The following is a 13,505-nucleotide window of genomic DNA, read 5'->3' on the forward strand; positions in this document are numbered from 1 at the left end:
TCCATCTATAACCATTTCTCTTTTTTCCCAGTTCATTTTTGTGACATTAAAGTATTATTTGGGAGAGATTTAGTTGCTATATCTAGCTAATCAAGTAATCGTGGTGGCTTCTCTGTTAGCTGCCTTGTATAGATTAATGTTCCTTATCTTATTTTTTGTTTCAGTCATTGATCTACAGCCATACTGGGGCACTGCTTTGAAGCATCTTAGGTGAATGAATCATCCCAGTGCTTATTTTTAGAGCCTCAATCTCTTATACTGAACTACTAAGTTATTGGGGACGTAAACAGACCAACACCAGTTGTCAAGTGGTGATGGAGAACACAAACACACACACACACACATGCACATATGGTGGGCTCCTCTTTCAACTTCCCCCTGCCAAATCCACTCACAAGGCTTTGGTCAGCCCAGGGCTATAGTGGAAAATACTTGTCCAAGGCATCACACAGTGGGACTGAACCTGAAATCATGTGATTGAGAAGCAAACCTCCTACCACACAGTCACATCTTCACCTAGGTCTTGGCTTCACGTATTAACCAGCCTGAGTCTGAATAATTGGTAAATTTTAATTCTTGGAATATCTTCTTGTACTCGTATAGTTTTGAGCAAATTGAGACTCTTAAATTTCATCCTTGTCTGCAGTTACCTTTGTTGAAGCTGCTATTGGTGTCTTTCAAAATATCACATGAAGCTGGTGGGTGGTCACACCAGTCAATTTGAAAGTCATTTACTCCTAATTTCCATCCCATTTCATTTGGGGAAGGAGTTTCTAATATTTCCTCCACACTGGGGTGAAATATACCTATCTCATAATTAGCACAGATTATGTGAAATAGACCTGATAATTAGTGCAGATTATGTGAAATAGACCTGATAATTAACGCAGATTATGTGAAATAGACCTGATAATTAACGCAGATTATGTGAAATAGACCTGATAATTAACGCAGATTATGTGAAATAGACCTGATAATTAACGCAGATTATGTGAAATAGACCTGATAATTAGTGCAGATTATGTGAAATAGACCTGATAGTTAGCACAGATTATGTGAAATAGACCTGATAATTAGCACAGATTATGTGAAATAGACCTGATAATTAACGCAGATTATGTGAAATAGACCTGATAATTAGTGCAGATTATATGAAATAGACCTGATAATTAACACAGATTATGTGAAATAGACATGCCTGATAATTAGCGTAGATTATGTTAAATAGACATGCCTGATAATTAGTGTAGATTATGTGAAATAGACATGCCTGATAATTAGTGTAGATTATGTTAAATAGACATGCCTGATAATTAGCGTAGATTATGTTAAATAGACATGCCTGATAATTAGCATAGAGTATGTTAAATAGACATGCCTGATAATTAGCGTAGATTATGTTAAATAGACATGATTGATAATTAGCGTAGATTATGTAAAAATAGACATGCCTGATAATTAGCGTAGATTATGTAAAAATAGACATGCCTGATAATTAGTGTAGATTATGTTAAATAGACATGCCTGATAATTAGCGTAGATTATGTAAAAATAGACATGCCTGATAATTAGTGTAGATTATGTGTAATATAGTTTATAGATTGTGTAATATAAACATAGGCATGACTGTGAGGTTGCAAAGCTTGCTTCCCAAGCATGTGGTTTCAGGTTCAATCCCACTGCATTGCACCTTGAGCAAGTGTCTTCTACTAAAGTCCTGAGCCAACCAAAGCTTTGTAAGTGGGTTTGGTAGAAAGAAACTGAAAAATAGCCCATTGTGTGTGTGTACTCTTATCTTGATATATGATGATTGTAAATGAGCATCACCATCACACAAGCAATGTTCATTTCCAGTCTTCCATGAAAAACCTGTCTGACCATGGAAAATATTACCCAGCTTGGAAATCGGTGAGGGTTGGCAACTGGTAGCTCATCCAGCTGAAAATCTACCTCAGCAAAAGTTCATCTGACCCAAATAAGCATAGTAAAATGGACATTAAAGGATGGTGGTGATATGTGAAATAAACCTACCTGATCATCAGTATCTATTGTGTTAAATAGACCTTCTTGTTAATTGTTAGATGACAGTAGTTTGTAGGTGCAAAGGATGAGTGTAGTTGTCATAACATGATTATCCCATCAGTAATCCAAATACTTATTATAGTTGAATCTGCAACAACTTTATTTTCCACTGCAGACTCTTGAGTGTACTTGTGTAACATTATGTTGGCCTTAACCAGGGTACCTTGTTCTGTGATAAAATTTAGTGGTAATGAGCCATTATAGCAAGTCTTGAGTTAAATATCAATGCTTCACATGTTTACAATGAAAACCAACCTTGCACACTGTTTAACCTTCAATGTCACTAACTTTCTTTGTCACTGTCTTTTGTATTATTTTCTTTGTTTTGTTACTTCAAATACTGTAAGATTCTGACACTTGATTGGGTTGCAGAAAGCTTTGTTTTCTGTTTCACTCTTTAAAAAAAAGGATGGATGTAAAGCTATGAACAAGAAATACTTCTGCATCTAACAAGTTTCACTTCACCTTATCTAGCACAACAAAACCTGAAGACAGATGTTAGAGATCAAATACATTAATACTACCATACATCATACAAATAATGTCTCATCCTTCTCATCACACACAATCTTACTCTGGCCTAGATGTCTCCTTCATCTTTCTATATCTTCTTGTCTTGCCATTATTCTGTTCCATTACTATTTATTTGAATGGCAGAATATACATTCCTCTGGTGGGAAATATGACACATCCCCACTTTTTTCACTCGCTTTTAACTTCAAACTGTAGGCTATGAATTTCTGGTGTCTCTCCTACATCCTGAAATGTAACTAGTTCACCATATAGTTGGGCTCATGCCTCTCCCCTCACCTGCACAATGTAACATTTTGAAAGATATTAAAGGAAGACAGTATGTTATGTGGAGATATATATTTCTGTTGAGGTGTAGCTATTGATTACAATCCATCATCATTTAATATCCATGGTACATGCTGGCATAGGTTGGATGGTTTTGCAGTATCTGATGAGAGCAAGGACTACATATGCTCAGAATATCTGCTTTGGCATGGTTTCTGAGGCTGGATATACCTCCTATGCCAACCACTTTACAGCATGTACTAGGAGCTTTTTTTTTTTTCCATGCCACCAGCACTAATGAAGGTCATCATGCTACTCTAATCTCCTAGCTCAAAATCAACTTTTAAGTGGTTTTGTGCTTGGAGATTAGAGGTTAATGTATGAGAAAAGGGGCCAGAGTAGAACAGGTTTCTTGTTGTAAAGCAGCTATGTGAAAGAGAATGGGAGTCAACAGGGTGGAACTGGACAAGATGAAAATAGTAATGATGAGTCATCTGGGTAGACTCACAAGGTATGAGGTGAGGAGAACTGGGAATGTTGGTGGGTTGAGGTTGCAGGAGTGTATGAGAAATGGTTGAGGGGATGAATATAATGAAGTGTTGGGAATGATAAATGGAGAAGGTAAACAAGAGTAGGTGACTACTGTAAAGATTAGCTTGTAGTGAAAAGTAGATAGTTGGGGAACTGACTAAATTTAAAGCAATAAAATTGTCTATTATACATAAGACGCATTAAAAAAAAATCAGCTTCATTTTCATAACAAGAAAAAGTGACAAATCGCAAAACACTGTTTAGTTTTTATAGTGATGCTCATTTTTATTTCACAAAAGGAAGCGGGGAGGGGACTTGAATGTTCAAGTTCCAATTTAAATTATTGCTGTTATACAATACTGACATACTGCTAAACCATTACTGTAAACATGAGATATATGCCATGGTAAATATTGTTGTAGTGTTTTGTAAACAAAATCATGATTCATAAGTAAGTACTTATTTATCAAAATAGGATATTCATTTTAAGTTTATTTTCCTGGTTTGCTGAAATCCAAGAAGCACCAATAAGAACTACAATCATAACTGACTTTGACACTTATTCACTATGCAGCAAACCATATTTCTACTTTATGAAAATTAACTCAAAGCAAAGTACATAAAGTTATAAATAATACCATGTAAATATTGGGTTTTAAATGTGAAAGGCTGCCTCTCATTTCTGCAAAATATAGAGGTTCAAGTCCCACAGGTATCCTTCACCCAATATTTATAGCTTTATGCTTCAAGATCCACTGTTCCCAAAAAGAATAATAAAATCATTTTTCTTTAATGGAATAGCATGTGTAACTCAAGTTTGACTTTTCCTATTACTGAAGTCATATTTGCAGGCAAGTTGGTTTTCAAACCTTTTATCTGGTACAAGATCACCTCCTCCAGGGCCTCTTCCCCCCGCAAAAGATCTTTTGTTTTGCAAGTTACTTGATGACCCTGCCAGTGCTGGTGCCACATAAAAAGCATCCAGTCCACATTGTAAAATGGTTGGCATTTAGAAGGACATCTAGCTGTAAAATCCATCCCAAAACTGTCCTAGCCTGTGCTCATGCCATGTAAAAAACCACTCCTTCTACTCTGTTGGGTGGTTGGTGTTAGAAATGGCATCCAGCCATAAAGACCATGCCAAAACAGACAGAAACTAGTGCGGTCTTCTGCTTGGTCGACCCCTGTCAAACCATCCAAATCATGCTAGCATGGAAGACAGACATTAAATGATGATGATGGCAATCATGATTGGTCAGTTGCATTCTTATGACAATGTCACTGACTGGCTAAAAGTATGACTTCTACAAAAATGTGGAAACAAAAAAAAAAAAAAGAAAATCTTTGGTTTTCAATAATTAACATCCAATTTTTGTTGCTGGGGATAATCAGATTTTTCATATTTTCTTCAAACAATTTTGTGGTATATGCATGCCTGAGTATTCTGTATGGTAGCCAAATCTGGACTCTGAACAGACTAGCTAGAACATAAATGCATCCCATGTCATAATTCAATATTCCTCATGCTCCATAGTTGTTGAAATACACTCAGAAAAGAATCTCTTATCAGCTCTGTGAAGTTAATGTCTCAAGACATCACTACAAATCCAAGGCATCTGAATCATAGTTACCATCTTGGCCAAAACATCCAATTTATCTAGGCTTAGAATTGGATGTTATTGGACATAAGAACAAGTAGATAATTGGTGGATGAGAGGATGAAAAGCCAAGTTCATCAGAGTTGATTGTGTGAAATAAAGAGAGCTCTGCCTACATATGCTGTGGATAGGAAGCTACCAATCCAAGAAATAGGAGACAGCTGCCAAATGCAACTGAAAGCTTTCCTGGTGTCAAGAATAACAATATTACTGTCCCTGAACTCCTCTTTGGTGAAAACCCACTGGTGGAGGCATAGGAGAGTGGTTGTCAAGTAGATCTGACATTACAAAAGTTGCATTAGTAATCATTAAGGAGAGAGAGATGGTATGACATTATTGTCTCTATCACCTTTAAGGTATTGGTAGTGAGGTTGACTTTCTTATATAATCATCATTATTTAATGTCCGTTTTCCATGCTGGCATGGGTTGGATGGTTTGACAGGAGCTGTCTAGACTCCAATTGTCTATTGCGACATGGTCTCTATAGCTGGATGTCCTTCCTAGTGCCAACCACTTTACAATGCTGAGTGCTTTTTACATGCCACCAGCACCTGTAAAGGACATATTTTCTGCATAGGGATAACTGCAATTTTATATATATATATATATATATATATATAACATAGGGGTAAAAATAAGAAGCATGAAGTCATATAGAAGGGTCTACATAAGAGTGAGATTAGTTGAAATGAAAGAAATAGAAAATAGATCAACAAAGAAAACAATTACCTCTCTCTCTCTCTCTCTCTCTCTCTCTCTCTCTCTCTCTTTCTCTCTCTCTCTCTCTCTCTCTCTCTCTCTCTTTCTCTCTCTCTCTCTCTCTCTCTCTCTCTCTCTCTCTCTCTATATATATATATATATTTATATTTATATTGCCCTACTCTTCGAAACGCCTGTGTTAGAATGGGGGTAGCTGATGAAGGAAAATGTAGCCTGTGTGTTTTCTGTACTCTGATTATTATTATTTTTTTGTCTACGTTTTGTTTGCAATGTCCTGTACCCAGATATGCACCTATATATACAGATAGATGCAGGTATGCACATACTTGTACATATATATGCATACACACATACAAATAAATCAGCACTCTGTTGGTTACAATGATGAGTGTTCCAGTTAAAACATGCAAGTGACTGAGCACTCCACAAACATGCATACCCTTAGCATAGTTCTCAGAGAGACTCAACATGACACAGAATGTGATAAGTCTGGCCCATTGAATTACAAACTCAATATATTTCAATGTAAAGTTTTATACATACATAATGTTCAACAATTATATGAAGGATTTTATAAAGAGTAGAGCAAAGCCTGTTAGATTCTCCAGTCAAAAGGAACTAAATGAGACTTAGAAAGGTGAATGTATCAGAATGTAACTTAGTTTATTATAATGAAGAGGAGGGTATGGTCACCAAGTTAGATCATACACATGTAGGATTATCCATAACTCAAATATACACACAAATAAATATGTACACATAGAACACACATGAATGTGTATAAAAGCTATTAAAACATATATAACTATGCACAGCATCCATCTACATAATCATTCACACAAATATATAGACTTCTCATAATAGAAAAGTGAAAGAATGTCAAACATAAAACACACACCTTGCATATAACTGGTGATATAATGAGAATTCATAGAAATAAAGGTGGGTGGACAGTATAATATATATATATATATATATATATATATATATATATATATATGCAGGTATGGCTGTGTGGTAAGAAGCGCTTGCTTCCCAACCACATGGTTCCGGGTTCAGGTTGACCAAAGCCTTGTGAGTGGATTTGGTAGATGAAAACTGAAAGAAGCCCATTGTGTGTGTGTGTGTGTGTCATTGTGTCTCTGTTTGTCCCCCACCACCACTTAATAACTGTCCCTGTAACCTAGTGGTTCAGCAAAAGAGACTGATAGAATCAGTACCAGGCTTTAAAAAAAATACGTCCTGGGATTGATTTGTTCGACTAAAACTCTTCGTGACAGTGCCCCAGCCTAGCCGCAGTCAAATGACTGAAACAAGTAAAAGAAAAGATATACTGTATTTTGCAGCATAGTCAGTACGGCATTATCAGAGAAGCATTCTGATTTTGTAATTGTGATTCTAGAAAAAAGCAAGTTTATACATACCCAAAGCCCTGTCCACACAGTCTGACAGTACCTGGTAGGCACGCAATAATTGCCTGTTATCAGACAAAATTGTTGAGTGAAATCACCTTTGTTGTGGCGAGAGTCATTGACACCTCTGGGGGATTGGAAGAGTGGACTAGCCAAACTCTTAAGCATGCCAACAAGAGGTCAATAGAAGTCAGTGTGTTGGTGCAAATTGAACTCATACCAAACCTATAAGTGTCCATTATGGTAGTTGTTCAAATTACTGTGTTGGTCCTGCAGCTAGAATGTGGTAGGGGTTCAATTCCCCTGCTCACAATATATCAGATACAGCTGTGCTGTGTTAACCAGCTAGAGGAGATGTCTTCTTGGGGTTAAAAAATCACACTAAAGTCTGTTCGAGTGAAAAACAAGTGCTTAGTACAACAAAAAGCAAGTGCTAACAAGAGTGCTCAGTACAAGGAAAATCAACAGTGTTGTGTGCAACTAACAGTACTACCCAAGAGTCGGGCAGCAATTATGTTACATCTGGCAATGAGTTGTCAAGGATATAAAAGTGGCGACGAGGTATTCGAAGCTTGTGTCAGGAGTTTTTTTTTTTTTTTTTTTTTTTTTTTTTTTGGTACGAAGTCACAGGAAAAAAATCATTAACATGAAAGACTTATTGGCTTGCATGGTGCAGTTGCAACAGCAACATCAGTTACAGCAACAACGAGAATACCAACAGTTACTGGAAGTAACGTTGAAGAAGTCTGAAAATACTTCAGATTCGTACTCGTCAGACAGCATAGCAAACTCAATTGAACATATCACTATTCCTCCATATCACCCAAGATCAAATGGGCAAGCGGAAAGGTTTGTGGATACATTTAAAAGAGCATTGAAGAAATCAAGAAACAAACTAGCCGATGACAAAACATTGACCCAATTCTTGAGGGTTTATAGGATAACTCCAAACCCAAACACTTTTTCAGGCAAGTCACCTGCGGAACTAATGTTTGCTCGAAAAATAAAGCAATTTTCGGCAAGCTGTTACCAGTAAGAAAAACAAATAGGGAAAACACTAAAATTACAACAAAGTATTTTAATATCAGTGACAAGGTGTTTTTCAAAATATATAAAAATGGAAGACAAGGCTGGGAAGACGGAATAGTAACAAAAATAATAGGCAAAATGACATGTATAAGAGGAGGTGTGTTGGTGCGAACTGAACTCGCACCAAACCCATAAGTGTCCATAATGGTGTCTATAGTTGTTTGAATTACTGTGTATTGGTCCCATAGCGAGAATGTGGTAGTTCAATTCTCCTACTCACAATATATCAGATACAGCTGACACAAAGACATTTAAACCAGCTAAAAAATAGATATAAGGAAAAAAGAAAAGAGATACCCATGGAAGTGTTCTTTGACACCTTTGATGTTCCAGCGCCACAAGAAATTGAACCTAAGCAGAGCAGCACAAGAAAGAGAAAACAAACAGAATGGTTGGAAGTAGTGCCTAAATAGAAGAAATATTAAACTTCCCTTGGAGGAAAATCTCAAAAAGGGAATGTGATAAAAGAAAATAAATAAATAATAATATTAACTTCCAACGAAAGTCAATCTCAAAGGGGGAGATTGTGGCAAGTGTCATTGACACCCCTGGAGGATTGGAAAAATGGACAAGAGGTTGGTAGGGGTCATTGAGAGGGCATTTTGGAGTCTCGCGAAGTACATCGTGTGAACACATTGATTTTACCTCTGAATGATTAAATTATCCAATGCTTGTCAAGGATATAAAAACTTTACAACGGCCATCTATTTGGTGGTTTGCTGCCTGATATTATTGTAATACGTAACACTATGCTCTTAGCTTTAACTTCCCTTAGATTATTCATTTGTTTACTGAGTAACTGTAATTGTATTGATCTCAACAATATTAGTTAAATGTTTTATAGTACAGGAAATACTAGCAATTGCTATGTAATGAAATAAGTTTTTGTAAGAGGCTGATTTCATTTAACTCAAAAAAAAAAACCATGGCAGTAACTTCTTAACTAGCACTGTGGAAGGCATGGTAACTTTCAAGATATTTGTTTTGTAAAACAAATACCTTTCTTTTTGTTTTACAAAAAAAAAAGTCTCTACCATGCCACAAAATATGTATGTGTGCGATGTTACCAGTGTTGTCTTTGTGTCTAATTGTTGTGTGTGTATGTACTCCTATCATATTCTTTTCATTTCTTTGATAGTCACAAATGACAGCATTATTATAGAAACCTGTTCATTATTATACCAACATTTTAGAGACAATTGATGTGTGGGTGTATAAGTGAGAAGCTATTTCAAACAATCGCTTTGTAGCTTGTTTGGTGCAGCAGCAGCATTAAAAGACTAAAATTTCAACAGTTGTGACTGTTTTTAAACAGAAAATAATCAGTAAGTCAGAAAAATCTAAAAGAAAAAAATGTTTGCTCTATGGTACACTGTTAAATGTTGCATAAATTACCAATTTAGAAACCTTTAATAATTGTTTTGAATGGGTAAAATAATTTTAAATGGTTTTAATTAGTTTTAATGAAAATCTTTTTTTGATAGTTGAAATGCCATGGGAATTCAAGTAATGATATTAATTACTATCTTAGTACTCTTTTCTGTTTATGTACTGACTCACCTACTCTTTACTCTCTTCACATATCTCTTTTCAACACTACCACACTGACCTACCTATACTTCCCCCACCATAACCTATCACACACAACTGCCACTACTATCATAAACTGCCTATACTAAAAAATGCTGGACACTATAGTGTTGCAAGCCAATAACATGGCATAATTGTAAATTTGCAGATAAGTAAATTAAGACCATTTGCTTAAATCCTTTAGTTCTAAGACAGTGAAGTCACATCAATGATATACTTTTGCTATATTAGATAAGTGTTGTGTACAAGATAAAAGATCAGGTCAGAATTGGTGTCCAGCAGCAATACCTCAAGCTGTTCTTCTCAATTCTTCAACAGTATTAAATGTTTTCTAGTATAGGAAATACTAACAATTGCTAAGTAATGAAGTAAGTATTTATAAAGGGCTGATTTCGGTTAATTTAAAGTAATCCATGGCAGTAACTTCTCAACTAGTACTGTGAAAGCATGATAATTTTCAAGATATTTGTTCCTGTGCTCCTAATTCTTTGATCTGGTTTCAAATCTAGAAAATGCTGGCTGAAGACAATACATGTTCATCTGTCAGTGACGAGGACCATCTAGACAGCCTTAAAGATGACTGATGACTTGCACTGTGAGTTTCTTTAAAGTGAAGAAGAGCTGCACTCCACCAACCTCACTCTCTTATCCTTGACTATCTTCAGTCCAGTGGCAAGACCAGGTCATGATGACTGGACAACAAATATGCAATGTCAAGACAAGAAGGCACAAACATATTCATATACCCACACTCACACACACACATTGTGTGATGGGCTTCTTTCAGTTTTTATCTATCAAATCCACTTACAAAACTTTAGTCAGCCTGAGGCTATAGTAGAAAGCATTTGCACCAAGGTGCCACATACTGGGATCGAACCCAAAACATGTGGTTTGGAAGTAAAGCCATGTCTGTTCTGAGGAAATAAAATCTTATGAACTCTGTGACACTTTTTTTTTTTAACTATGATTAATATAACAGTGTTTTGCATTTTAGCATAGTTTATGCATTTAAAAAATTGCTTATCAAATTAATTTTATTAAAATATTGTGTGAATGTCTTAAATGTAATTATCTTTTATTGCATATCAATCAGTTCTGCTTGATTCAGTTTGGTATAAAGTAAATTTACTAATTGCTAATATTGAGATGATAGATTTCATGTGTGGCAAAATTACAGTGACTTCAAAGTTTCTTCAGGTTCCCTGAAGAAAGTGAAAATGCAAAACTTCAAAGTCACTGTCAGACTTTCTTTGTAAAAGTTTGATATGTGCTCAACTAAAACTAAGTATTGAATAATCCTTTGTTTTAATGTTTGTTTTAATATATATAACTTTATATAAGAATAGTCAAAAAAAAACATTACAAGAACTGAATCACCCCAGAGACCATTCACTAAAAAAATCACAGACATGATTGATCTTGATTATTAGGACTGCCTTAAAACATTACATCTTATTCTGTCCAACACCACTGAGCACTACATCATTTGCACAATGTGGAGAATATACTACTGGCATTGCCCAAACAACGTTGGCATTAGATTCAGAATTTATCCAATGAGGCCACATGCCACATGCCATATGCCCCTGCACAATTCAGGATCACAACACATAAATTCACTGCAACACAATTTCTTTTCCTAAACAGGCCCTGCTCTATTTAACATCCCAAAACAAATCAAAGAAGAAAAAAGATCACATTACCTTCAACTAAAACCTGGACAAATTTCTTCAAGGGATACCAGATAAGCAACCTATACCTGGATACATCTCGATCAACAACTCCTTACTTGGATGGTCCATGATACCACACAACTTAACAGATCCTGTCAACTGGTGCTGTTAAGTTTGACATGACCTGAGCCAATCTTTGGCTGAAACATATCTAAGTTACATACGTGCGTGTGTGTGTTTTGTGCATTTGAAGCCAATTTTATAAAGTGTTTTTCAGAAAATACTAAAATAATATTTAAATAAATTAATTTTGTTTTGTAATTATATTTTTTCTTTTAATTTAGAAAGCCTTATACATCAAGTGACAGTGAATATAATGAGACATAAACCTCGTTTTGTCAATCAACCCAAACCTCTAAAAGCTGTGGTGAACACAACTACGAAAGCAGGAGCTCTGGTCTACACCCTTCTAAGTCGGTCTGACAATCCTGGAAATATAATCAAATACAGAATGATTGATCGTGAGTTCAATATATATGATTTCTATTTTGATTTTGATAAAGTGACTGAAATGTGACTAAATGCTTTGCAGTATATAATTAGAAGATCCCTTTACATTTCTAAGTTCAAATCTTACCTTGGCTGACTTCACTGTTATTCTTCCTGGGTTAAGAAAATAAGCATATAAGTACAGGTAGACAGGTGTTCATGTGTCTGTATGTGTGTGTGTGTATACGTTTATGAATCTGTTTTGCAAGATTCTTGATGTGAAACTGCATGTTGAAACATTGTTATATTTCAGGATGGTCATTTCCCCCACCTCCCCCAAATAGACACACTATATATTCATTCTTACCTTGTTTATTATTTTTCTTCAGACAATGGGCATAAGATAAAATAACAGTAATAAACAAGTGACGAGTGAATACATAGTGCGTTTATTTGGCAAAAAAAAAAATGATCATAAGCGCAGAAGTGACTGTGTGGTAAGTATCTTGCTTACCAACCACATGGTCCCGGGTTCAGTCCCACTGCATGGCACCTTGGGCAAGTGTCTTCTACTATAGCCTCGGGCTGACCAAAGCCTTGTGAGTGGATTTGGTAGACGGAAACTGAAAGAAGCCCATCGTATATATATATATATATATATATATATATATATATATATATATATATATGTGTGTGTGTTTGTCCAGCCAACATCGCTTGACAACCGATGCTGGTGTGTTTACGTCCCCATAACTTAGTAGTTCAGCAAAAGAAACCAATAGAATAAGTCCTGGGGTCGATTTGCTCGACTAAAAGCAATGCTCCAGCATGGCCGCAGTCAAATGACTGAAACAAGTAAAAGAGTATCTTGAAATATAACCATATATATAAAAGAGATAGAAAGGATTTAAATAATTATACTGCTATTATACTGATTGAAAGAAATTGATTTTTATATTAAAAGTACACAATCTCTTACCTGAATCCCTTGCAACAAGGCATGTTTTGGAATTCAAAATTTTTACAGATTTTATAAATGGTCTTACAGTGTATTCATAGAATATATCCTTGAAAGTCAAGGTTCTCAAGAATAGCTTAGGTTGACATCTCCAATGCCACCACCAACTTTAACAAAAATTCTGATTTGAATATATCTGAATGGTAGGTTGAGTTTGTATTTTAAGCCTATAGTGATACTATTACAGTTGGGCAGGTAGTCATTTTTACCATCTTGCTATAATTATGAGGAAGGAACAACTGGTTAACTTCAGGATAATGTAAGAATGCACATTAAACAAGATACCTATATAACAAACACTTAGAAAATGTGTATTAAAAATTCCTAGCGAAAATATTGCACAATTTTTCTTCATTTGTGTTATAAATATTCATACTGAGTTTAGCAATATTTCATCCATTTTATCATTTTGAGTTCAAATTCTGCTGAGGTCACTTTGCC

The 13,505-nt window shown here is 35.4% G+C and overlaps 1 protein-coding gene across 1 annotated transcript in view; it reads left to right on the forward strand.

Moving 5' to 3' along the window:
- Window positions 1-13,505, forward strand: part of LOC106883822 (putative neural-cadherin 2) — a 145,529-nt gene that overhangs the window by 33,675 nt on the left and 98,349 nt on the right. Inside the window, exon 2 of the mRNA XM_052967328.2 lies at window positions 11,902-12,078. Within this exon, the coding sequence (XP_052823288.2) occupies window positions 11,902-12,078 (177 nt within the window). The remainder of the gene's footprint in view (window positions 1-11,901; window positions 12,079-13,505) is intronic.

Source organism: Octopus bimaculoides, chromosome 4 (genome assembly GCF_046866305.1).
Source record: "Octopus bimaculoides isolate indiv1 chromosome 4, ASM4686630v1, whole genome shotgun sequence".
Taxonomy (NCBI): domain Eukaryota; kingdom Metazoa; phylum Mollusca; class Cephalopoda; order Octopoda; family Octopodidae; genus Octopus; species Octopus bimaculoides.